The following is a 26,923-nucleotide window of genomic DNA, read 5'->3' on the forward strand; positions in this document are numbered from 1 at the left end:
GTTTTCGTTGCAAAACCTTTTCCTTTGGCTTAAAACGGTTTCTGTTGCGACGAAACGTTTTGAAACAGCGCAATGAATAAATCACTGATGTTGCAGTTTATTGAGAAGGGACAAAGAGGGTATATTCGATATTATCTGTGTCGCTTTTATTAGAACATCGGCCCATATCCTCCTTTTTTCGAATAACCTACACTGACTGAGTCACCGCCTCTGTGGACTTCAAACTCGTATTACACCTGTCTTCACAACAAGGAAGTATTGAATCCTTCGTTCTTACCTTTTGAAAGGAAGCCATTTCTCATAGCAAGCTCATGGTAATGGTATTCGATAACATCAGCTAAATCGTCTTTATTTCTATTAATTGTTCCAGTCCAAATTTATTTTTAAGAAACGGCACGATTTTCACCTACCCCGTTCCATTTGAAGTCTATTTCGCTCAATGTGGATATACCAGTAACGTTAGGTCAAGGCCATCGAGTCTACAGACCGCTAAGGTAAACCTCAGTAGTTTACCTATGTAGCCTACATATAACTAAGTAATTACAAATATTTGTTTGGACAAAATGTGTGTAGGCTATGACTTGCCCATTCAACAGGTTTCCCAGACAGATTATTAAGGCCGTGGATGTTTTTCTTTTAAATAATTCACATAGGCCAATCACAGGGATCATCAACTACTGTAGATTCAGCCGCGGGACGATTTTTTTCTTGAGCGGGTGGTCATGGGCGGGTGTTGTACCGAAAATCTCCCCTCTGCCAGAACACCGGAACATAATTTGTAGATAGCAAATTGACCGAAAGAAGACTAAAACATAATCATTTCAACCCTTGTCCACATTTGTATACGATCAAATATATCTCTCTATTATGCGTGGGAACATTTTGGAACAGAGTTCCCAAATTAAAATCACTTGGATCTGATCGACAAGAGTTTTCATGGTATTTTATACTGTAGTTGTGATCTTATAGTTTTTGTTTTGTTATTAAGAAGTTCGCAGCTCATAGAACCTACGCTTTTTCATAAACCAGCAGCCCTGATTCAGTCATGCAAATGTTTATGAAATTTTAAAATGTTTTCCAATATGTATGTAGCCTAGACAGTGGTGTAACAATACTTTAAAGTGCAATTTAAGTAGTGTTTTTTTTTTGGGGGGGGGGGGGGGGGGTACCTTCTGGTTTCCTTAATAGAAGGAATTTGAAATGATTTATACTTTTACTCAAGTAGTATTTTACTGGGTGACTTTTACTTGAGTCATTTTCTATTTGGGTATATTTACTTTGACTCAAGTATGATAATCGCATACTTTTTCCACAACTGAGCCTAGAGCAGGGTCCCCAACTTGCGACCTGCTAGCCAAATTATTTATTTGCCCCCCCCCACAATTTCTATCTGTCTACACTAAACAAAAATATAAATGCAACATGCATCAATTTCAGTTTATATAAGGAAATCAGTCAGTTGAAATAAATTCATTAGACCCTAATCTATTGGTCACAGATACCTATAAAAAATAGTAGGGGCATGGATGAGAAAACCATGCAGTGTGACACATCTCTTTTGCATAGAGTTGATTGTCACCTGTGGAATGTTGTCCCACTCCTCTTCAATGGCTGTGCGAAATTGCTGGATATTTGCAGGAACTGGAACACGCTGTCGCGCACATCCATTCAGAGCATCCCAAACATGCTCAATGGGTGACATATCTGGTGAGTATGCAGGCCATAGAAGAACTGGGGACATTTTCAGCTTCCAGGAGTTGTGTACAGATCTTTGTGACATGGGGCCGTGAATTATCATGCTGAAACATGAGGTGATTGCGGTGGATGAATGGCACAACAATGAGCCTGAGGATCTTCACGGTATCTCTTTGCATTCAAATTGCCATCAATTAAAATGCAATTGTGTTCGTTGTCCGTACCAAAACCCCACCGCCACCATGGAGCACTCTGTTCACAACATTGACACCAGCAAACCACTCGCCCACACAACGCCATACACGCCGTTTGCCATATGCCCTGTACAGAAACCGGGATTCATCAGTGAAAAGCACACTTCTCCGGCATGCCAGTGGCCATCAAAGGTGAGCATTTGCCAACTGCAGTCAGGTGAAGACCCTGGTGAGGGCGACGAGCATGCAGGTGATCTTCCCTGAGACGGTTTCTGACAGTTGGTGCAGAAATTCTTCAGTAACGTAAACCCACAATTTCACCAGCTGTCCTGACAAATCCAATGGTGAAAAAGCAGGATACGGAGGTCCTGGGCTGGCGTTGTTACACGTGTTCTGCATTTTTGAGGCCAAATTCTCGAAGACAATGTTGGAGTTGGCTTATGGTAGAGAAATGAACATTACATTGTCTGGCAACAGCACTAGTGGACATTTCTGCAGTCAGCTGGCCAACTACACGCTCCCTCAACTTGAGACATCTGGCATTGTTTTGTGTGACAACTACATTTTGTGGCTATTTATTGTCCCCAGCACAAGATGCACCTATGTAATGATCTTGCTGTTTAATCAGCTTCTTGATATGCCACACTGCCAGGTGGATGGCTTATTTTGGCAAAGGAGAAACGCTCACTAACAGGGATGTAAACAAATGTGCACACAATTTTAGAGAAATAACCTTTTTGTGTGTATTGAATTTTTTTTGGGGATTGTTTATTTCAGCTCATGAAACATGGGGCCAACGCTTTACATGTTGCGTTTATATGTTTTGTTACTCATTCAAGGTTTTTATTTAATTTTTTACATTGTAGAATAATAGTGAAGACATTAAAACTATGGAATAACACATATGGAATAATATAGTAACCAAAAAAGTGTTAAACAAATTAAAATATATTTTAGATTCTTCAAAGTAGCATTCTTTGCCTTGATGACAGCTTTGCCAACTCTTGGCATTGTTTCAACCAGCTTCATTAGGTAGCCACTTGGAATGCATTTCTTTTTCTTAATTTTTTTAAATTTACATTTTAATTTGCACCCTTTTTCTCCCAATTTTGTGGTATCCAATTGTTAGTCCAATTGTTAGTAGCTACTATCTTGTCTCATCGCTACAACTCCCGTACGGGCTCGGGAGAGACGAAGGTCGAAAGTCATGCGTCCTCCGAAACACAATCCAACCAAGCCGCACTGCTTCTTAACACAGCGCACATCCAACCCGGAAGCCAGCCGCACCAATGTGTCGGAGGAAACACCGTGCACCTGGCGACCATGGTTAGCGTACACTGCGACCGGCCCGCCACAGGAGTCGCTTGTTGCACGATGAGACAAGGATATCCCTACCGGCCAAACCCTCCCTAACCCGGACGACGCTAGGCCAATTGTGCGTCGCCCCACGGACCTCCTGGTCGCGGCCGGTTGCGACAGAGCCTGGGCGCGAACCCAGAGTCTCTGGTGGCACACCCTTAACCACTACGACACCCGGGAGGCCCACTTGGAATGCATTTCAATTAACTGTGTGTGGCTTGTTAAGTTCATTTGTGGAATTTCTTTCCTTCTTAATGCGTTTGAGCCAATCAGTTGTGTTGTGACAAGGTAGGGGTGGTATACAGAAGATAGCCCTATTTGGTAAAAGACCAAGTCCATATTATGGCAAGAACAGCTCAAATAAGCAAAGAGAAACGACAGTCCATTACTTTAAGCCATGAAGGTCAGTCAATCTGGAAAATCTCAAAACAGTTCTTCAAGTGCTGTCACAAAAACCATAAAGCGATATGATGAAACTGGCTCTCATGAGGACTGCCACAGGAAAGGAAGACCGAGCTACAACTGCTGCAGAGGATAAGTTCATTAGAGTTACCAGCCTCAGAAATTGCAGCCCAAATAAATGCTTCCCAGAGTTCAAGTAACAGACACATCTCAACATTAACTGTTCTGAGGAGGCTGAGTGAATCAGGCCTCCGTGTATATATATACAGACACTGGCATACAGTACATTCGGAAACTATTCAGACACCTTGATCTTTTCCAACAAAAATTTGTTACAGCCTTATTCTAAAATGAATTAGTTTTTTTTCTTCATCAATCTACACACAATACCCCATAATGACAAAGCATTAGAAATCACATTTACATAAGTATTCAGACTGTTTTCTCAGTGCTTTTCAACTTAGTGTATGTAAACTTCTGACCCACTGGAATTGTGATACTCTGAATTATAAGTGAAATAATCTGTCTGTAAACATTTTTTGGAAAAATTACTTGTGTCATGCACAAAGTAGATGTCCTAACCAACTTGCCAAAACTGTTTTTTGTTAACAAGAAATTTGTGGAGTGGTTGAAAAACTAGTTTTAATGACTCCAACCTAAGTGTATGTAAACTTCCGACTTCAACTGTATGTGATCATTTTCAAATGTTAGCAAGGTTTGAAATTATTTATGTTTTAGTCAAATATTGTATCTGTTTGGGCTTCTTGCAGTCAATTTGAAGTCTAGAAATGATTTGTCATTATATTCCGGCCCGCTGACTATCCACTCAAGAAAAACGGCCCACTAGTTGTCCATCCCTGGCCTAAAGCTTCCTCATTTACCCAAACAACACTTTTTGTTTCAGATGAACAGCTCAGCAAAGGAGATGCCGATGGACTCGGAAGTTCCCCAAAATGAGTTTCTGATACGTTTCGCATCTCCAGTTCTTAACAAGTCAGACATATCCAACATGACAATAATTCAAACAGGGAATGGGACTATTGTGGCACACGATATCTTCTTGAATACGACTGCTGCTCAAGCTCTGTCGGGGATATTCGTCTGGTCAGCGCTGCTCCTCACTTGCCATCAGGTAGGTTACGTTATATCAGTTGTCTGCCTCTGTACTTGTTTTTGATGTGAATCTAGAAAACAAAAAGCATGGCTCCAGGCATTGTCAGTATCACTCAGCTTCTAGGCAAACAAATGCAAATATGTAATGGGAGCTAGGAAGGTGTTGTGGGTTGTCTACACCTTTACGAGAGGGCAAAGGCTCCAGCCAGACAATACATTTTGTTTTTCACTTCTACATTTGATCCAGTATCTGTTGTTGACCAGACCTACTTTCTCCATCATTGAGAGGCACGACTGAGTGTGTAAGTTAATTGGCTCCTATCTGTAAAGTGACGGTTTGTACATAGTGTGTCAGTGTTTCTTAATTGTTACTAGGTGATCCATTAGTGTTGCTGTTTGCGGGCGCTTCCGATAACCGTGACTACCACTGATAACGACACAATGCAAACAGAGCCGTCATCGATCAAATGGCTGGGCAGAGCAGTTGTATAACTTTAGCCAAGCATAATAAGGCCTAACCATGATTATATTCACATTCAGTATAGGCTTACTGAAGGGTGTTTTTTCTTCAGTTATTGCTATTTACTCTGTCCCTTGCTGTAATTCAGTAGAGACAATGGTGATCCTTATCATCAGACTGGGGTTTCATCAACTCTAGAGAGGGTGTACATTTGAATGGCATGCATTATCAGCAGAGATGTGCAGGTGTTGTCGAGGTCAGATTTCCAGCTTCGCAATAAAAGGAGAGTATCACGTTTTGCGAAGGGCAATCAGCAGAGGCCCCATGTGTTTTATGCTGCTCAGCATTGGGGAGCGAGCCGTCTCTTCTCATATTGTGCTGATGAACCGATAAACCTGAGTGCTGCTGAGAATGGGTCCATCCAACCTTTAGCGGCTGTATAGACAGGAAGCCCCCAGGGAGTCCCACTGTGTTGGCTCTGGTTGGAGATTTAGATGATCACGATATTTCTAGATAGGAATATGATGGTGTTATTGTCCCCAGGGTTCATGTGCTGACCTTTTCTATACGCTGGTTGCAACATTTCTGATACGTTTCACATTATCATCAGCTCATACTTTATTACTGAAAATACATCAAGCAGAAGTAGGCATACCTCTGGTATAGCGAGGATACCCTTTTTTACTAGATTTAACATGTCTTCATAAAAATTGAAATTGTTCATAAAAGGAGTTATACCATTTTTAAATTAGATTTGTTTTTTTCACGACACGCTATTTTTTTTGTTGTCAATTTGGCATTCTATGGAGTCTCCCATTCTGTCCATCTGTTTAGTTCTGGAGTAGTTTGTTTTCCCATCCACTCCCCATCGAAGCAGGCCAGCCATTAACATATGTGGCCCGTGAGATAGTTGCAGGGTTGCATGAGGCAAGCATGGAGGGAGATTAAAAACAGCCTCCCCGACAGGATTGGTTTTATTTAGTATTCTGGTGTATCATCAGATTTTCCTCCATAAGACTGTCTCTGGAGAGTTCTCCTCCTCTCCCAATCTGCATACTAACACTGTATGCTGGTCGATGCTGACCTTAGATGTCCTAGTCTGCTCACTGTGGTCCAAAGCACCAGGTGTTACAGTGCTATGGAGTGTTACTGATGTTCTCTGACACACTACACTGTTCAGACCTCCCACTTCCCGGGGCAGCTTGTCAGGGAGAGAGGAGGGTCATAATATCACACTATAGTCAGTGTGATGTGTGGTCTTCTCATTCTGTTTGGGTGTTCTGTAAAGAGCTGTCGTGCTCAGTGCGCGCCCCTCTCACTTTCTCACGGACACTGCTTGGTATGAACGCGAGACACTCCACACACTTTCTCATTCCAACATGGACGTTTGGTGTGTCACAGCTGTCAGTGCCAGGGGCGGACTGGGGAGTGTTATGAGGTGGAGTTATACGCCTTTCACAGACCAACTGAAATTAGCTGGGCGATGGACTTGGGCTACTGCTCAACTAAGACAGAAGGGTATTGAGTCTGAGTCAGGCTAGAGCAGAGTCATTACCCAGGGCACAGCTCTTTGTCTGTCTGTCTGCCTGCCTGTCAGCTCAGCATTATGGAGCCTGGAGGACCGCGGTCTTTCCACCATCCATTCAGGGGAAATGGAGGACATCAGTCTGCAGCCTGCTTCACTTCACTTCTCAGGAGAGCCACATGCATCACGCCCTGGCACTGGCCAGCCTCTGTGCCACCTCTAATGGCCATTTAATCATGTTGCATGAGTCTGTGTGAGTGGACCTGAAGTCAAGAAATGCCAGGGTGCACCACTTGAAAAGGATCAAACTGCAATACTCAACTCTGACCATTGCTGGTGTACTGTACACGATGGATCACTAGATTATGAGCTTTTAGTTTCCTTTGGCATTTGCCCCTGAAAATATGTAGTTGATTATGTGCTTCACAAACTGAATTATGTAATGGATGCTCTGAACTTTCCTTCACCCCATGGCCTTGACTCCAATTCTGAAAAAAATGTGGTTCCTAGAATTGGGAATCATGCCACACCATTTAGCAGTCACATTCTGCATTATGTTTGAAAATGATTCGGTGAAGTTGAGGAGTTCAATCAAATTCAACCGTCTGAGACACAAGTTTTGAAGCAGTGCACACCCCTCTACTTCTTTCTGTTCTCCCTCCCAAAGTGTAAAAACGTCTGTGTAACACATCTCTAGGAGAGTTGATCCTGTAACACAGACGTTCACTTTTCAGTCAAGCTTTTGTCTTGATCAGCAGAAATTCATTCCGCTCACCTTGCTACCCCAATTATGCAGTGTTATCATTCTGGGTTTTCATTTTTACCCTCCTTTATCTTTTCTCTTACCTCTCGACCCCAAATCTACAGACACTGTCCTTTTTTATATATATATTTTAGTCAATGCTGTAATGCTGTCCTTCTAAAGCCTGTTGGGCCCTGTGTGATAGCCAAATCGTGCCTTGATAGGGTTCCAAGGAAGTGCCGTTTATTCATAAGAACCCATCTCTTTGAAGCACTGGCCCCTAAAACTGCTCGTCAGGTTTAGCTCAATTATTCATAATGATTGGTCTAGGGGCTGAAACTGGGATTTGAATACCTCAATGCATTTTTTGCCTAGTAAGTCATCTTGTTTATTTTAATAACTATTTTTGTTTTGATTCTGTGTTTTCAAGATCTACACACACCTGAGGTCCTACACAGTCCCTAACGAGCAGCGCTACATCATTCGCATTCTTTTCATCGTGCCAATCTATGCGTTCGACTCCTGGCTCAGCCTGCTCTTCATCAGCAACGACCAGTACTATGTCTACTTTGACTCTGTCCGAGACTGTTATGAAGGTACGGTAAACCAACCACCCCACCCTTCTCCTCCCCTTCGCTGTCTCCTCATATCTCAGCCAGCGCCCTGACAGCGGTTTACTCTATAAGCACCTGTACAGTCGGCAGTAGTCCGACACCGGGCGGGTTCTGTCTGGCCAGTAATGACATTTAGACTGACGGTAGACCTATTATGAGTTCTGAAAAAACATTTTATGGCTAGAAGGTTGAAGCTAAAACGGACTGGTCCAACCTGTTTTTCCTCACCTGTCAGTTCTTCCCTATGGGCAGAGAGGCTCTATTGTTCATGGTGTTCTGTTTCCAGGGCGTGTAGACTTTCAGACCTGTCTTTTTTCCTCTTAGTCTTAGTGGTTTTTGTATTCTATTCTTTGCAAAAAGGTGGAAAAGGGATGTACTTTAGTTGAGATCATTCTAAACTAGTTAAGAGTTGTTTTTTAAAATTCAAACACAAAGGAAATGTTCATCTTACTCATAGCTATTCTTCACATTAAATTATTGATGTCTCATAAATTGTACTCTGAAAAGCCTTTCTTTAATAGTCATTATGTACCGAAGCAATAAGAAAAGACTGTAGTACTTTAACAATGGCAGAGGTGAATCATATTCAGAATTGTTTAAGTGTCATTTGATATCTGGACAAAACTATTAGTATTTCACGTACATTATTGACCAGATGAATTTAGTGTTTGAGACAGCGTCTGAAACCAGGTTAACTGTTGCATTGCATCGAGTCAGCATGGCCAGGGCTAAAGCACTGTGTGAAACTCTGCGCCCCTGATACTTGAGAGTGTAACCTGCATTTTTTTTTTTTTTAAACCCCTCCTGAAATAGCATCCAAGGCTTAGGAAGGATTTGGAGGACAGCGAACCATCCTAAACCTCTTAGCGGTGGGGAGAAAACATTGATTGGTGAAAAATACGATTATTTTTAAAGCGAAACCCTCCTCACCAAAATATAATTTCAAGTTTCCACAGCTTCTAAATTAGGATGTGAGATCTCTACAGTGCTATCATCACAATCTGGCCCACAATATTACCCGCAGCACAAAATGCTCACAGATTGACAAATTCTTCCAAATCCATGTTTATCATGAATGATTTATACAGACAGAACATGAATATTTACTGAGATTAGCTGGAATCGGTAGCCCTTTACACTCGTACCCGTATATGGGTTGAAATGGCAGATTTGGGCACCAATAAACGGCTAAATTGGAAGGCATTGGCTGTACAGTAACACGCTGTACATGCACTTCAGTGCTGTATGGGTTCTGACTGACATCCGTGCTCGAGCACCGCACATGACAAGATGTCACTCCCGTCCCTCCCCCTAATTGATTGACTTTAGCCGTTTTTTTGCTGTTGTCTGAGTGAGGGAAGTGCTGTCAATGAAGAGAACTCTATGTATTTTGAAAGATGGGAAGTTGAGGATTATAATAAATACCGCTTTGGTGTCATGCAAGCAAGCCAAATGTGCACTTCGCATTTCCATATCATAAAACTCATGTCACATACAGTGTCGACGTTTATGATCACCACGTTTTAATGTACATGATGACATACCCAGGGTTATTGTGAACAGAATGAGCCTATGTTTGTCTACTGTGACGACAACGCACCTGAATGCGCACGACTCCTTTCTATGTGCCCCAAAAAGACCATCCGTTTCCCTGTATTGCATTGTGACAGCCTGAAACTGTAAGATCGTATTTTAGAATTTAGCTAGTCATGTTGGCAATAGGACAAGCTTTCAAATGATGCCCACCTGACCCAGATTGCGATTTGCAATGGTCTATTTTTAGAATTGCGTAAACGACAACAGTAATTGAGTGATGGCAGGGTTGTGTTCCAAACAAAACAACTAAAAGTATGCTTGCTCTAATTCCTCAACGGACCAGCTAGGAGAGCGGAAAGCACCTTTACAGTGGAAGACTCTTCTTTGAGTCATAAAAATGCATTGAAATGACTTGTGCACACGTTGGAGAGGTGTGTAGCCACTTGGACCTCTCACTCAAACCCTCCTCTTTTTTTTCCTTCCTTATGTTGCTCCTACCCTACATTTTCCAGGAATATTCTCATCGTGTTACTGAATGTATCAAGAGTGTTTTCAGATTTCGGAATCAACAGATGCGGTGAAAAGTACAGTAAATGTAAAATGCACATAAAATCAACAGTGTCATGTTTTGGATTCAGTGTTGTCAGGTGAACTGTTGTGTCCTCACCTTTTGGCGTGATAATTTCCCCTTTATCTCTAAACTGTTCCCTTTCAGTTGCTACCATGGTTATGCATTTCATATTAATTTCATATCCATGTAGGCTAATTCCCACCCGTGTAAAGAGTTAATGGTAAAACAGCCACACCTGTTTGTGATATTACAACATCATTGCACGCGCGGTAGAGCACAATATCTACTGCAAAAATGTTTTGCCATGCTGCACAGCGCTCCTCAACTCAGTAACAGTAACCATGGTGATGGGGCGGCCAGTGATGCTGTTTCCCCCCCCTACGGATTCCATCTTCAAACGGACTGACCCGTGACGTCGAATTGTTGTTTTTGAAAATGACCCCCGCTTGCACAACCTAGTATCCGTGTTGTAAACAACATTCCATCATAATGTACAGGAATGTATGTGGGTGACTTTGTCCCTTCTCTCCGTGACAGCATTTGTGATTTACAACTTCCTAAGCCTGTCCTTTGAGTACCTCGGGGGAGAGAGTGCCATCATGTCCGAGATCCGAGGGAAGTCCATTGAGTGAGTGCTGCCAGTCCCATCCCCCATACCATGGTCTCATACTACACGCTATGCAAGTAGCTTTCAAAAAACCCACCCAGAATGTTGGGGATTTTCAGTTTGTATTGCAAGCCTTGCAGTCACCCAGGGTCAGTCTATAATTGTTTTAAGGTAGTCTGACTTCAAGGATAATGCTGTCTTGTATTTTGGACACTAGAATGATGTCTTTAAATCTGGTACACATTCACAGCCAGCATACATTTGTGACCACACGTTTTCTATCATTCCCAGGTCGAGCTGTATGTATGGTACCTGCTGCTTAGGTGGAATAAGCTACTCTATTGGCTTTTTAAGATTCTGTAAACAGGTGAGTTTCCATCTCCCTCCCTGCTTGGGTGATGAAAGCACTCTGAAAATATGGAAATAGGAAATTGTGATTTGTTATTTTAATGTCACCTCGTTTTAACTTTTTTTAAACCAAGATCGCTCCTCTATTGCGAAATGACAGCCATTATAATTGGCTGTCCACTTTTTAGAGGATAAGGTTGACTGGTTAAAAAGGAAAATGAAAGCAATCTGAGAACAGGTAAAAGCAGCTCTGTAATAAGCACAGAGAAATAACATGAGCTGTCAGCTTGAGACTGTCCCCATAGTGTCTTGGGGATGCAGTATGTGCTCCGAGTCTTACCCTGATGGCAATTGGATCTGAAAGGTATGTCCTCTGAACAGCGAATAGACGTCGAGAAAAGGGAGCTGATTAACACTCTGCATGTTCTGGCTGGACCCCTATGTTGGCTGGTTTCAATGCACAAGCTTGCTGTTCTCTTCCCTCTGGTAGCAGAGTTGAAAGGGATATAAATATATCTGCTCTGGCTCTGTGAGATGACAAGTTGGAGGGAATGGGATCAATAACTGCATTTAGAGATTACTCCGGGTTTCAAGAGGAGGACCTCTAATCCAAAAGCACCAGCCTGTCCTAAAGTTGCTATATCATTTCCCATTTAAAGGTCTGCAGGTAGCCCCAGTAAGGAAAACTACTGACCCTTGAAACTCAATAACATGCCCCTTAGTGTACTTTAACATTACTTCAGACAGTACATTGTTTTGGCATAATGTCAATACATGTTTTTTATTTCACCTTTTATTTAACCAGGTAGGCAAGTTGAGAACAAGTCCTCATTTACAATTGCGACCTGGCCGAGATAAAGCAAAGCAGTTCGACACATACAACAACACAGAGTTACACATGGAGTAAAACAAACATAAAAAAATAAACAAGTCTATATACAATGTGAGCAAATGAGGTGAGATAACGGAGGGAAAGGCAAAAATAAAAAAAGGCCATTGTGGCGAAGTGAATACAAATAGCAAGTAAAACACTGGAATGGTAAATTTGCAGTGGAAGAATGTGCAAGGTAGAGATAGAAATAATGGGGTGCAAAATAAATAAATACAGTAGGGGGAGAGGTAGTTGTTTGGGCTAAATTATAGATGAGCTATGTACAGGTGCAGTAATCTGTGAGCTGCTCTGACAGCTGGTGCTTAAAGCTAGTGAGGGAGATACAGTGGGGCAAAAAAGTATTTAGTCAGCCACCAATTGTGCAAGTTCTCCCACTTAAAAAGATGAGAGGCCTGTAATTTTCATCATAGGTACACTTCAACTATGACAAACAAAATGAGGGGAAAAAAATCCAGACAGTCACATTGTAGGATTTTTAATGAATTTATTTGCAAATTATGATGGAAAATAAGTATTTGGTCAATAACAAAAGTTTATCTCAATACTTTGTTATATACCCTTTGTTGGCAATGACAGAGGTCAAACGTCTTCACAAGGTTTTCACACACTGTTGCTGGTATTTTGGCCCATTCCTCCATGCAGATCTCCTCTAGAGCAGTGATGTTTTGGGGCTGTTGCTGGGCAACACGGACTTTCAACTCCCTCCAAAGATTTTCTATGGGGTTGAGATCTGGAGACTGGCTAGGCCACTCCAGGACCTTGAAATGCTTCTTACGAAGCCACTCCTTCGTTGCCCGGGCGGTGTGTTTGGGATCATTGTCATGTTCTTTGGATGCAACTCAGCATTCTTTGTCCTCCAAACACGACGAGTTGAGTTTTTACCAACAAGTTCTATTTTGGTTTCATCTGACCATATGACATTCTCCCAATCTTCTTCTGGATCATCCAAATGCTCTCTAGCAACGCCAGAAATCTTGCTTGTTTGTAGGTGACCAAATACTTATTTTCCACCATAATTTGCAAATAAATTCATTAAAAATCCTACAATGTGATTTTCTGGAATATTGTTTTCTCATTTTGTCTGTCATAGTTGAAGTGTACCTATGATGAAAATTACAGACCTCTCTCATCTTTTTAATTGGGAGAACTTGCACAATTGATGGCTGACTAAATACTTTTTTGCCAGACTGTAAGTGTTTCCAGTTTCAGAGATTTTTGTAGTTTGTTCCAGTCATTGGCAGCAGAGAACTGGAAGGAGAATTGGTTTTGGGGGTGACCAGAGAGATATACCTGCTGGAGCGCGTGCTACAGATGGGTGCTGCTATGGTGATCAGCGAGCTGAGATAAGGGGGACTTTACCTAGCAGGGTCTTGTAGCCAGTGGGTTTGGCGACGAGTATGAAGCGAGGGCCAGGCAACGAGAGTGTGCAGGTCACAGTGGTGGGTAGTATATGGGGCTTTGGTGACAAAACGGATGGCACTGTGATAGACTGCGTCCAATTTATTGAGTAGGGTATTGGAGGCTATTTTGTAAATTACATCACCGAAGTCGAGGATCGGTAGGATGGTCAGTTTTACGAGGGTATGTTTGGCAGCATGAGTGAAGGATGCTTTGTTGCGATATAGGAATCCAATTCTAGATTTAACTTTGGATTGGAGATGTTTGATGTGAGTCTGGAAGGAGAGTTTACAGTCTAACCAGACACCTAGGTATTTGTAGTTGTCCACATATTCTAAGTCCGAACTGTCCAGAGTAGTGATGTTGGACGGGCGGGCAGGTGCAGGCAGCGATCGGTTGAAGAGCATGCATTTAGTTTTACTTGTATTTAAGAGCAATTGGAAGCCACGGAAGGAGAGTTGTATGGCATTGAATCTCGCCTGGAGGGTTGTTAACACAGTCCAAAGAAGGGCCAGAAGTATATTGAATGGTGTCGTTTGCGTAGAGGTGGATCAGAGACTCACCAGCAGCAAGAGCGACATCATTGATGTATACAGAGAAGAGAGTCGGTCCAAGAATTGAACCCTGTGGCACCCCCATAGAGACTGCCAGAGGCCCGGACAACATGCCCTCCCATTTGACACAATGAACTCTATCAGAGAAGTAGTTGGTGAACCAGGCGAGGCAATCATTTGAGAAACCAAGGCCATCGAGTCTGCAGATGAGGATGTGGTGATTGACAGAGTCGAAAGCCTTGGCCAGGTCAATGAATACGGCTAGGACCTTGAGCGTGGCTGAGGTGCACCCATGACCAGCTCTGAAACCAGATTGCATAGCGGAGAAGGTATGCTGGGATTCGAAATGGGCGGTGATCTGTTTGTTAACTTGGCTTTCGAAGACCTTAGAAAGGCAGGGTAGGATAGAAATAGGTCTGTAGCAGTTTGGGTCAAGAGTGCCTCCCCCCTTTGAAGAGGGGGATGACCGCAGCTGCTTTCCAATCTTTGGGAATCTCAGACGACACGAGAGGTTGAACAGGCTAGTAATAGGGTTGCAACAATTTCGGCAGATCAATTTTAGAAAGAGAGGGTCCAGATTATCTAGCCCGGCTGATTTGTAGGGGTCCAGATTTTGCAGCTCTTTCAGAACATCAGCTGACTGGATTTGGGAGAAGGATAAATGGGGAAGGCTTGGGCGAGTTGCAGTGGGGGGTACAGTGCTGTGGACCGGGGTAGTGGTAACCAGGTGGAAAGCATGGCCAGCTGTAGAAAAATGCTTATTGAAAATCTCAATTATAGTGGATTTATCGGTGGTGACAGAGTTTCCTATCCTCAGTGCAGTGGGCAGCTGGGAGGAGGTGTTCTTATTCTCCATGGACTTAACAGTGTCCCAGAACTTTTTTGAGTTTGTGTTGCAGGAAGCAAATTTCTGCTTGAAAAAGCTAGCCTTGGCTTTTCTAACTGCCTGTGTATATTGGTTTCTAACTTCCCTGAAAAGTTGCATATCACGGGGGCTGTTCGATGCTAATGCCCAACGCCATAGGATGTTTTTGTGTTGGTTAAGGGCAGTCAGGTCTGGAGAGAACCAAGGGCTATATCTGTTCCTGGTTCTAAATTTCTTGAATGGGGCATGCTTATTTAAGATGGTGAGGAAGGTTTTTTTTTTTTAATAACCGGGCATCCTCTACTGACGGGATGAGGTCAATATCCTTCCAGGATACCCCGGCCAGGTCGATTAGAAAGGCCTGCTCGCTGAAGTGTTTCAGGGAGCGTTTGACAGTGATGAGTGGAGGTCGTTTGACCGCTGACCCATTACGGATGCAGGCAATGAGGCAGTGATCGCTGAGATCTTGGTGTAAAACAGCAGAGGTGTGTTTAGAGAGCATGTTGGTTAGGATGATATCTATGAGGGTGCCCGTGTTTACGGCTTTGGGGTGGTACCTGGTAGGATCATTGATCATTTCTGTGAGATTGAGGGCATCAAGCTTAGATTGTAGGATGGCTGGGGTGTTAAGCATGTTCCAGTTTAGGTCGCCTAGCAGCACGAGCACATGGATATTTTGCATATATATATATATATATATATATATATATATATATATATATATATATATATATATATATGTCGCCTAGCATATATATATATATATTGCACATGCATAAGCAGCACATGGATATTTTAGATATTTTTAACATAGTATATCAACAAAATACATTGCAAATTGATAGACACACAATTTCCACAAAATGTTAATTCATTTCATAGATGACTCCGTGTTTGAAGATGTACAGTTGGCTACCTTTCAAACCCAATAACCAGCATGAAGTAGCTGTCACCTGCATTGTTCCTTGTTTTGTGTCTGTGTTCAATGCATGTCCCATACTGTATTGATGTCATGCAGGCCACTCTTCAGTTCTGTGTCGTCAAACCCATCATGGCCGTCATCACCATCCTCCTGCAGGCCTTTGGCAAATATCATGATGGAGACTTTAAGTGAGCACAACCTTTTCATTCCATTTCACCCATTCAACTTCCCTTCGCATGCTCGCACTACTCATTGTGTGGTTTTGCTTTTTACATTTCACATGAAAGTATTAGACATTGATATTTACAATACGAGTATTGAGTAATACACACATTTGGATGGAAATTCAGAAAGTGAATGTACATAGATCCCCACTAACATGTCTGTATTGATCCTGTTCCCTTCTGCAGTGTGAATGGAGGATACCTCTACATCACCATCATCTACAACATCTCTGTCAGCCTGGCCCTGTACGCTCTCTTCCTCTTCTTCTTCGCTACCAGTGACCTGCTGAGGCCTTATGAACCTGTGCTCAAATTCCTGACCATCAAATCTGTCATCTTCCTGTCCTTCTGGCAGGGTGCGTTGGTCCCTTGACTTAATATCAACAGATTCAAACCCTGATGGGGTTGGAAAAGTCTACAAAATACATTGAAATTGATACATTAGACTGGAGTAGCACATGCAGGTGTTGTCTTTTGTCGTTTAGGTATGGTGCTAGCCATCCTGGAGCGCTGTGGGGTCATCCCTAACGCTCTGTTTATCGACGGCCAGGAGGTGGGGGCCGGCACAGTGGCAGCAGGCTGGCAGAACTTCATCACCTGCATCGAGATGTTCTTCGCTGCTATCGCCCTGCGCTACGCCTTCACCTGCACCGTGTACCGGGAGAAGGAGAACGAACTGCCAGGGACACACGGTAACTGCACTTCTACACCATAGAGAGGGGATGTTACAGTTGAAGTCTGACGTTTACATGCACTTAGGTGGAGTCATTAAAACTCGTTTTTCAACCACTCCACAAATTTCTTGTTAACAAACTATAGTTTTGGCAAGTTGGTTAGGACATCTACTTTGCATCACACAAGTAATTTTTCCAACAATTGTTTACAGACAGATTATTTCACTTCTAATATAATGTATCAATTCCAGTGGGTCAGAAGTTGTCGTGGTAATTTCCTATATTACTAAGTGAAAGGAGAGTTTACAAACCACACACAAGTCAGAGTTATACTTTAAACTAATATGAGCTTCACTATAGCCCTTTGACTCTCAGATCAATTCAGTGTTTATAAATGAATTCTGAGAGTGCTTACAAAATGGCAACTGAGATCTTTTATAGCAAAGATCCACCCCTCCCAACTCGCAATGACGAACCACAGGTCTTAGGAAAACTGCACAAAGGAAGACTTTTACTTGAGAGAGGAGTATCCCATAGCCAGACAACATTAGCTATAAATTATTGTTCAGCTTGGTCTCCTAAACAAAGTTCTTATCTTGTTCTTGGTACAACATACTACCAAAACATTACCTCATCCAATGGCATATATCAATTGTCAATGCTAGATACTCCCATCTCAAATACAACCCCTCCTGGACAAGCTCACGGAGAGGAGAGTGAGCCTTTAGGTCAAGATAAGGGCAACATCAGAGGGGACATACAATGGTTCCAGACACGGCCATACTCTTCCCCCAAATGGGAAAAGTAGGGAGTGACTAGCACACAGACATTGTGGAGCCAAGAGATAATGGGTTCCCCCTCAATCATCCCTTCACATGGTTTAAAAGATACGTTCACATATGAAGACAAGCCCGACCTCTCCCCTCTCTGGGACCCAAGTGACTTTCCCACATAAGCATATTCATGAAAGTAGATAAAACATCTTATTTATCAATGTTACCTAACTAATTCTGATTCTGCTACGACAAAGTTTACATACACTAAGTTGACTGTGCCTTTAAACAGCTTGGAAAATTCCAGAAAATGATGTCATGGCTTTAGAAGCTTCTGATAGGCTAATTGGCATAATTTGAGTCAATTGGAGGTGTACCTGTGGATGTATTTTAAGGCCTAGCTTCAAACTCAGTGCCTCGTTGCATGATATCATGAGAAAATCAAAGGAAATCAGCCAAGACATCAGAAAATAAATTGTAGACCTCCACAAGTCTTGTTCATCCTTGAGAGCAATTTCCAAACGCCTGAAAGTACCACTTTCATATGTACAAGCAATAGTATTGAAGTATAAACACCATGGGACCATGCAGCTGTCCTACCACTCAGGAAGGAGACTCGTTCTGTCTCCTAGAGATGAACAAACTTTGGTGCGAAAAGTGCAAATCAATCGCAGAACAACAGCAAAGGACCTTGTGAAGATGCTGGAGGAAATGGGTACAAAAGTATCTATATCCACAGTAAAGCGAGTCCTATATCGACATAACCTGAAAGGCCGCTCAGCAAGGAAGAAGCCACTGCTCCAAAACCACCATAAAAAAGCAATACGGTTTGCAACTGCACATGGGGACAAAGATAGTACGTTTTGGAGAAATGTCCTCTGGTCTGATGAAACAAAAATAGATCTGTTTGGCCATAATGACCATCGTTATGTTTGGAGGGAAAAGCGGGAGGCTTGCAAGCTGAAGAACACCATCCCAACCGTGAAGCATGGGGGTGGCAGCATCATGTTGTGGGGGTGCTTTGCTGCAGGAGGGACTGGTGCACTTCACAAAATAGATGGCACCATGAGGAAGTAAAATTATGTGGATATATTGAAGCAGCATCTGAAGACATCAGTCAGGAAATTTTAAAGCTTGGTCGCAAATGGGTCTTCCAAATGGACAATGACCCCAAGCATACTTCCAAAGTTGTGGCAAAAGTCAAGGTATTGGAGTGGCCATCACAAAGCCCTGACCTCAATCCGATTAGAAATGTTGTTTTCAGAACTGAAAAATGTGTGTTAGCAAGGAGGCCTACAAACCTGAGTTACACCAGCTCTGTCAGGAGGAATGGGCCAAAATTCACCCAACTTATTGTGGGAAGCTTGTGGAAGGCTACCCAGAACGTTTGAGCCAAGTTAAACAATTTTAAAGGCAGTGCTACCAAACATGAATTGAGTGTACGTAAACTTCTGACCCACTGGGAATGTGATGAAAGAATTAAGAGCTGAAATCAATCATTATCTCTACTATTATTCTGACATTTCACATTCTTAAAATGAAGTGGTGATCCTATCTGACCTAAGACAGGGAATTCTTACTAGGATTAAATATCAGGAATTGAGAAAAACAGAGTTTAAAAGTATTTGGCTAAGGCTTTTGTAGACTTTCGACTTCAACTGTATCTGTTGGAGCTGATGAAATGGTCATTAGGAGGGCTGGGAATTGCCAGATACGATATTATCAACCTATTTGGGTGCCAATACTATATGCATTGCAATTCTCACGATTCTGTATGTATTGCGACGCTATACTGTGATTTCTTTGCAATTCGATGTTGCAAACATATGGCTCACAGTGTCTGCTGCAGAATTTCCCTTAAGTATTCAATTGGGTTGTGATATAGTCACCCCATACACTTTTAAACCCTTTATGCTCCTTTGAGACCCCTTTTTCAAAGTCACCGAGCCATGGTAGACAAAATAATGGGATGATAATTAATAAGTTATCTCAGGAACCCCACCTGTGTGGAAGCAACTGCTTTCAATATACTTTGTATCCCCCTTTTACTCAAGTGTTTCCTGTATTTTGGAAGTTACCAGTAGGTGACAATGCAGTTTTCAGTCCCATTCCCTGGCTGTAAACAGGGAATGGGGAAACACATCAGAAAGAAGTGGCCAGAGTGAACAGTGTGAACCAGGCAGGCCTGAGGTCAGCAGAGGAACGGTCTTCAGGGTGTTCATCATTACTCACTGCTCACTGGAAAGTTGCTAGCCCAGCACACTATAGAAAGAGCATTTCATAGCCTCGATACGCTTAATCGCAGGAACTAGCGGTACCACTCTGACGTCAATACCTTTCACATGAGCAGAAGACAAATGGAGACCAAGGGAAAAGCCTTCTGCGGAGATATCAATCATCTCACCTTGTCTTGGGCTATAGGAGACAAACGTGCAAAAAGAAAAGGAATTGCTAAATGCTGATTTAAGTGTGAAATGTTTCCATGTCCATTTTATTTGACTGGTAAAAGTATTCTTTCTCCATCTTGCCAAGTGATCAAAATGAATTGAGGATTTCTCCCATGTTCTGCATTCATGCTCGTGCACAAAATGTATTATTCATTTGCTATAGTTGATATTAATTTAAAACTAATGATAACATAGCTGCAGAAAGTTAAGCAGCAAATTAGATTTTTATTGTGGTATAAACTTGTAAATGTAATGCAGCTGAAGCCAGATTATTCTCTGAGGAGTTTCCAAAAGTATGGGTTTGAAAGTAAATTTTCCCTCTCAAAGGGATGCATGGTGTTGGCTACATTTTGTATATGCCCCACGGAGTTGTTCTTTCTTACCAAAGCACCAATTCAAAGGTCATAATTCAGTGCTATAGTATGTGACTGGACTGCATAAACATTACCTGAACCAGAAGGATTCCCATTAAGACTAGTTTAGCCTTTTGATATAGCTGCTGAGAGTTGTAGAGTCACAGCCCCGTCCAACCCTCACTGGGCTGGGAAGTGTCAGAAGGTCATCCATGTGTGAAGGTGTTTTCAGTGTCTGTGGAGGTTTGGGAGGCTTATATACCTCCAGGCTGTCCTCCTCCAACCTTGACTGAGGCCAGCCCCAGCCCTTGTTGCAAAACAGGCCAGCTGTGAGGAGAAGCTCAGGAGAGCATGCCTAACCACGACTCTGACCCTGAAGCACAGCGGAACCCTCCGCCGTGCCGCCTTCCCTCCAGAGACCTGGCCTAGACTGCACTGTCGCTGACCCTGAAACAGAAGGCTGCGTTGGTTCTGTCTGCACCGGACTGCTCCCAGGACATTGGATGAGACACCCTGGTATTATAGGGTCAAGTATCAGCATCAGCCTGGCCCACAGCTGGAGGAGCTCAGCCGGGGAAGTGACTGGGAAGGTAGACAGAGGAGAGGAAGCATCTTCCTCACTCCCACTGAATTGCTGCAGACTTCCTGTCATCTCTCTAGGCTCTCATCCATCAACATTGAGAATAGAGGAACATTAACAAGAGATCCTCATGTGGTGAAACACTGGGCACAAGGACTGAGCACAGGCTTAAAACCAATGAATTTGTGTTAGTGAGATTCGTATCGACTGTAATTCTGGACTAGGGAGTTTTTCCTAATGAGTCTGTTAGCACCTTGTCTTCAAAAACGGATGAATTTAGTTTTCATAAGCGTAACTACTCTAGTATTTCTCATGTTGTATCTTGTATTTTCTGTGGTTTGATATTCAGATCAAAGTTATGTCCTATAAACAAGTTAAATGACCATGTCAAAATGGGTCTTGTGTTCTTCTAGACAACATCGCCCCCATGCAGAGCATCTCCAGTGGTCTGAAGGAGACGATGAACCCTGGGGACATGGTCCAGGATGCCATCCACAACTTCTCCCCAGCCTACCAGCAGTACACCCAGCAGTCCACCCAGGAGGTGGTACAGCCCAGCCAGAACAACGGCAAGGCAGGCACAGGCGGCAGCAGCAAGAGCTCCAAGAAATCTGACAAAGTCCTGCTGATTATCTCTGATGACGAATTCTAAGGAGTCGCCCACCACCACGAGTATCCATGTCTTTGTTTCCTCACCACACCCAGGACAACACTGGCACCGCATATCCCACTGTCAGACCTGGCATCCGTCTGTGTGGTTCATTTTCATCTTCTTTCATTTCCTTTTTTTAAGATGAACTCTTTACTTTAGTCCTGGTTTTAAATGAACTGTCCAGTGTTTCCAGATTTCTATGAAATATGATCTATATATAATTAATTACAACATTTGTGAAAGTTTTCCTTCCAAAAATTTTTAATTATGCAGTTTTTATGTGTTGGAATGGTGTCAGCGTGCACCAACAATAGAATGGTGAGGTAAAAATATTAATGCGAGTAGATAGTCGATTGGCCAGCTGAGGAGGATGACATCATCATCTATGAGGAAATGGCAAGCATGTTTTAAGCGGTCTGTTTGAAATACAAGTTTGAAGTGTTTTTCTCCAATTGATGCTTTCATCAGAACATTATTTGGGTACGAGTTAACAGATTATGAACTTTTAAAAGTTAGATTTTCAATGGACAGTTCATTTAATGAGTAATTCCTGCAGGTAAGATCAAGAAGGGGACAGAATGAAGATTTTAATAACCTTATGTGATGAGATGATTGTTGTTTCTGCCCTGCTAATCATGATACGATGGGGAAAAAAAGCCTGCCTGCTGAACCATTTCAGACAAGGCAGGTAGTGATGCAATTTTTATTTTGGTAGATTTCCAGATCCTGATTCGGTCTCTATCGTAGCAGTGACTGAGCTCTTCTCTGGCCGCTGAAGTATGCTCTCTCTGATTCATGTGAGTTTCAAATAGGAGCTGATTAATGTACGACTTCAGGAGGGAACCCAGGAATCGTGCCCGTCATGGCTGGCTCTGACACTTCAAGGACCATCTCTTGCATTTGCGTGTTTGAAGTATTTGCTCAGCAGTCCTCTGTTGGGTCTCCCGACGAACTGAATTATTTTTTCAAAGACACAACTGACTTTGGAGCAGGAACTTCAAACTCTAGACTTGGGCGCTTTGAAATCCTTTGTATCTAACATGCCACAGACAAATTGGGAGGATAAGGCCGACTCCCACCAATTTGGAGGGTTGTGGTATTCTCATTAATTTTCTCAGCATGGATTAGAGTGTATAATTCAGCAGAGCACTACAATGTTAACCCCCCCAAAAAAACATTTGCAGTATTGTAAATAGTTTGAGTAGAACCTTTTATAGTTTCTGAGGTTCGTATTATTGTTCCTTTCAACTCACTGAAGATAACATTTGTACAGCAATTGTTTGATTGGTTTAAATGTTGAATTATGTAGTGTAATTTGGTCTCAATGTTCTAAATTTTAAGACATGTCTGCTGTTATGTTTAGCTTAACAAAGTTTGATAAATTGAAATATTGTAAATAAGCTATGTAGTATTAACAATGTGTTTTCAGTGATTTCTGCAGATCAGTTTGATATTTAAGTTGGTTACATGTCATTAGAAAATATAATATATTTTGTTTCTGTTTGTGACAAATTGTGATAGAGGGACACCATCTACCCTATCATTTTGAACTGTATTTAAGCCAGGGAAATTAAGTGCTGTGTAATCACTTTTTCCATACCATCATGTGCCAATTATTGCTGCCTTTACTAGGAAAGCAGAAACAGATGTAGAGCTGGGTATGTGATCACTGAGATGTAGTGTAACTGTAGTGTCTATTTCTGAATTCTGGTTTATTTGGATGCTTGTCACATTTTGCACTCATGTAAAATAAACGATGAAAGAGACGTTTCGGAACTTTGGCCACTACGTAAGTATTTTTTAAACCTCCCGTGTTGGGCTGGATGTGTCAATGTGTAGTTCATATATGCAAGAAAAAGGGAATGTCCGCAACTCTGGTCAATCTGACGAAGATCCAACTCTGATTGAAACTTTGTCTTTATTGTGCATCTGATTAAATCACCATGGGAGCATACCACACATTCCTTTTGTCTTTGATATGTTCTTCTGTCCTGTACCTGATAAGTTGGATGTGCATATATATATTTGTTTCTATAGTTTATATACAGTTGAAGTTGGAAGTTTACATACACTTAGGTCATTAAAACTTTTTTTTTCAACCACTCCACAAATTTCTTGTTAACAAACTATAGTTTTGGCAAGTCGGTTAGGACATCTACTTTGTGTGACACAAGTCATTTTTCCAACAATTGTTTACAGACTGATTATTTCACTTATAATTCACTGTATCATAATTCCAGTGGGTCAGAAATGTACATACACTAAGTTGACTGTGCCTTGAAACAGCTTGCAAAATTCCTGAAAATGATGTCATGGCTTTAGAAGCTTCTGATAGGCTAATTGACATCATTTGAGTCTATTAGAGGTGTACCTGTGGCTGTATTTCAAGGCATACCTTCAAACTCAGTGCCTCTCTGAACCGTGGTCCCATGGTGTTTATACTTGCGTACTATTGCTTGTACAGATGAACATAGTTCTTTCAGGTGTTTGGAAATTGCTACCGAGGATGAACCAGACTTGTGGAGGTCTACATTTTTTTTTTTTTTTTTTTCACATCATGGGAAAATCAAAAGAAATCAGCCAAGACCTCAGAAAAAAAATTGTAGACCTCCACAAGTCTGGTTCATCCTCGGTAGCAATTTCGAAACACCTGAAAGAACTATGTTCATCTGTACAAGCAATAGTACGCAAGTATAAACACCATTGGACCACGGTTCAGCGTTCTGTCTCCTACAAAAGTAAAAGTAAAACGAGTCCTATATCGACATAACCTGAAAGGCCGCTCAACAAGGAAGAAGCCACTGCTCCAAAACCACCATAAAAAAAGACAGACTACGGTTTGCAACTGCACATGGGGAGAAAGATAGTATGTTTTGGAGAAATGTCCTCTGGTCTGATAAAACAAAAATGGCCATAATTGCCATAAAGACCATAGTTATGTTTTGGAGGAAAAGGGGGGTGGCTTGCAAGCTGAAGAACACCATCCCAACCGTGAAGCACAGGGGTGGCAGCATCATGTTGTGGGGGTGCTTTGCTGCAGGAGGGACTGGTGCACTTCACAAAATAGATGGCACCATGAGGAAGTAAAATGATGTGGATATATTGAAGCAACATCTGAAGACATCAGTCAGGAAACTAAAGCTTGGTCGCAAATGTGTCTTCCAAATGGGCAATGACCCAAAGCATACTTCCAAAGTTGTGGAAAAATGGCTTAAGGACAACAGAGTCAGGGTATTGGAGTGGCCTTCACAAAGCCCTGACCTCAATCCTATAGAAATTTTGTGGGCAGAACTGAAAAAGCATGTGCAAGCAAGGAGGCCTACAAACCTGACTCAGTTACACCAGATCTGTCAGAAGGATTGGGCCAAAATTCACCCAATTTATTGTGGGAAGCTTGTGGAAGGCTACCCGAAATGTTTGACCCAAGTTAAACAATTTAAAGGTAATGCTACCATATACTAATTGAGTGTATGTACATTTCTGACCCACTGGGAATGTGATGAAAGTTGAAAAAAGTTTAAATAAATAATTCTCTCTACTATTATTCTGACATTTCACATTCTTAAAACAAAGTGGTGATCCTAACTAACCTAAAACATTGAATTTTTACTAGGATTAAATGTCAGGAATTGTGAAAAAACTGAGTTTAAATGTATTTGGCTAAGGTGTATGTAAACTTCCGACTTCAACTGTATGCACAATGTATACTTAGCAAAAGTATTAACACAACATGTAACAATTTAAAAGATTTTACTCCGTTACAATTCATATAAGGAAATCAGTCAATTGAAATAAACAAAATTAGGCCCTAATCCATGGATTTCACATGACTGGGCAGGGCTGCAGCCATGGGGAGCCAGGCCAAGCCAATCAAAATGAGTTTTTCCCCCACGAAAGGGCTTAATTACAGACAGAAATACTCCTCAGCACCCCCGGATGTGAAGGTCCTGGGTTGGCGTGGTTACACGTGGTTGTGAGGCCAGTTGGGCACACTGCCAAATTCTATAAAACGACAAGGGTGCAGCTTATGGTAAAGACATAAACATTACATTCTCAGTCAGCATGCCAATTGCACACTCCCTTAAAACTTGAGACAACTGTGGCATTGTGTTGTGTGCAAAACTGCAGATTTTAAAGTGCTATTTTATTGTCCCTAGCACAAGGTGCACCTGTGTAATGATAATGCTGTTTAATCAGCTTCTTGATATTATCCACGCCTGTCAGGTGGATGGATTATCTTGACAAAGGATAAATGCTCGCTAACAGGGATGTAAACAAATGTGTGCACCAGATTTGAGAGAAATAAGCTTTTTGTGCGTATGGAACATTTCTGGGATTGTTTATTTCAGCTCATGAAACATGGGACTAACACTTTACATGTTGCATTTATACAGAGCATTTGGAAAGTATTCAGACCCCTTGACTTTTTCCACATTTTGTTGCATTACAGCCTTATTTTTAAATTGATTAAATTGTTTTTTTCTCCCATCAATCTAAACACAATAGCCCATAATGAAAAAGCTAAAAAAAAAAAAAAATGTATACCCAAAAAAGATCATGTTTACATAAGTATTCAGACCCTTTATTCAGTGCTTTGTTGAAGCAACTTTTGAAGCGATTACAGCCTCGAGTCCTCTTAGGTATGATGCTACAAGCTTAGGACTCCTGTATTTGGAGTGTTTCACACATTCTTCTCTGCAGAAAAAAAAGAAGAAAAAAAACATTATTCTCTGCAGATCCTTTCAAGGTCTGGTTGGATGGAGAGAATTGCTGCACATCTATTTTCAGGTCTCTCCAGAGATGTTCAATATGGTTCAAGTCCGGGCTCTGGCTGGGCCACTCAAGGACATTCAGAGACTTGTCCCAAAGCCACTCTTGTGTTGTCTTGGCTGTGTACTTAGGGTTGTTGTCCTGTTGGAAGGTAAACCTTCACCCCAGTCTGAGATCCTGAGCGCTCTGGAGCATGTTTTCATCAAGGATCTCATTGTAATTTGCTCTGTTCATCTTTCCCTCGATCCTGGTGCCAGGTTTCCTCCAGACGTGACGCTTGGCATTCAGGCCAAAGAGTTCAATCTTGGTTTCATCAAACCAGAGAATCTTGTTTTTCATGGTCTGAGAGTCCTTTAGGTGGCTTTTGGCAAACACCAAGTGGGCTGTCATGTGCCTTTTACTGAGGAGTGGCTTCCATCTGGCCACTCTACCATAAAGGCCTGATTGCTGGAGTGTTGCAGAGATCGTTGTCCTTCTGGAAGGTTCTCCCATCTCCACAGATTAACTCTCGGGTTCTTGATCACCTCCCAGACTAAGGTCCTTCTCCCCCGATTGCTCAGTTTGGCCGGGTGGCCAGCTCGAGGAAGAGTCTTGGTGGTTCCAAATTTCTTCCATTTAAGAATGATGGAGGCCACTGTGTTCTTGGGGACCTC

General features: G+C 42.1%; 1 protein-coding gene across 2 annotated transcripts; it reads left to right on the forward strand.

The window, feature by feature from the left end:
* The first annotated feature begins 30 nt into the window (after positions 1–30).
* Positions 31–23,461, forward strand: LOC110486303 (transmembrane protein 184B). 2 transcript variants are annotated; one of them, XM_021557786.2, is made up of 9 exons: positions 31–314; positions 4,555–4,782; positions 7,921–8,086; positions 10,749–10,839; positions 11,110–11,185; positions 15,894–15,985; positions 16,208–16,377; positions 16,507–16,713; positions 21,262–23,461. In XM_021557786.2, exons 1-9 carry the CDS (start codon positions 312–314, stop codon positions 21,498–21,500), a joined length of 1,272 nt encoding a protein of 423 aa, XP_021413461.2. In that variant the 5' UTR covers positions 31–311; the 3' UTR covers positions 21,501–23,461. The 2 variants fall into 2 exon arrangements, with proteins under 2 accessions (XP_021413461.2, XP_021413463.2); XM_021557788.2 differs by having other exon boundaries at positions 32–494.
* The last annotated feature ends 3,462 nt before the right edge of the window (positions 23,462–26,923 follow it).

The sequence above is a fragment of the Oncorhynchus mykiss genome, chromosome 13 (assembly GCF_013265735.2).
Source record: "Oncorhynchus mykiss isolate Arlee chromosome 13, USDA_OmykA_1.1, whole genome shotgun sequence".
Classification (NCBI taxonomy): Eukaryota; Metazoa; Chordata; class Actinopteri; order Salmoniformes; family Salmonidae; genus Oncorhynchus; species Oncorhynchus mykiss.

Bases quoted from the DNA above. Each gene is read 5' to 3' on its own strand.
- LOC110486303 (XM_021557786.2), top strand. The intron at 4,783-7,920 runs GTAGGTTACGTT...TGTGTTTTCAAG, and splicing joins TGCTCCTCACTTGCCATCAG to ATCTACACACACCTGAGGTC. The intron at 15,986-16,207 runs GTGAGCACAACC...TCCCTTCTGCAG, and splicing joins TATCATGATGGAGACTTTAA to TGTGAATGGAGGATACCTCT.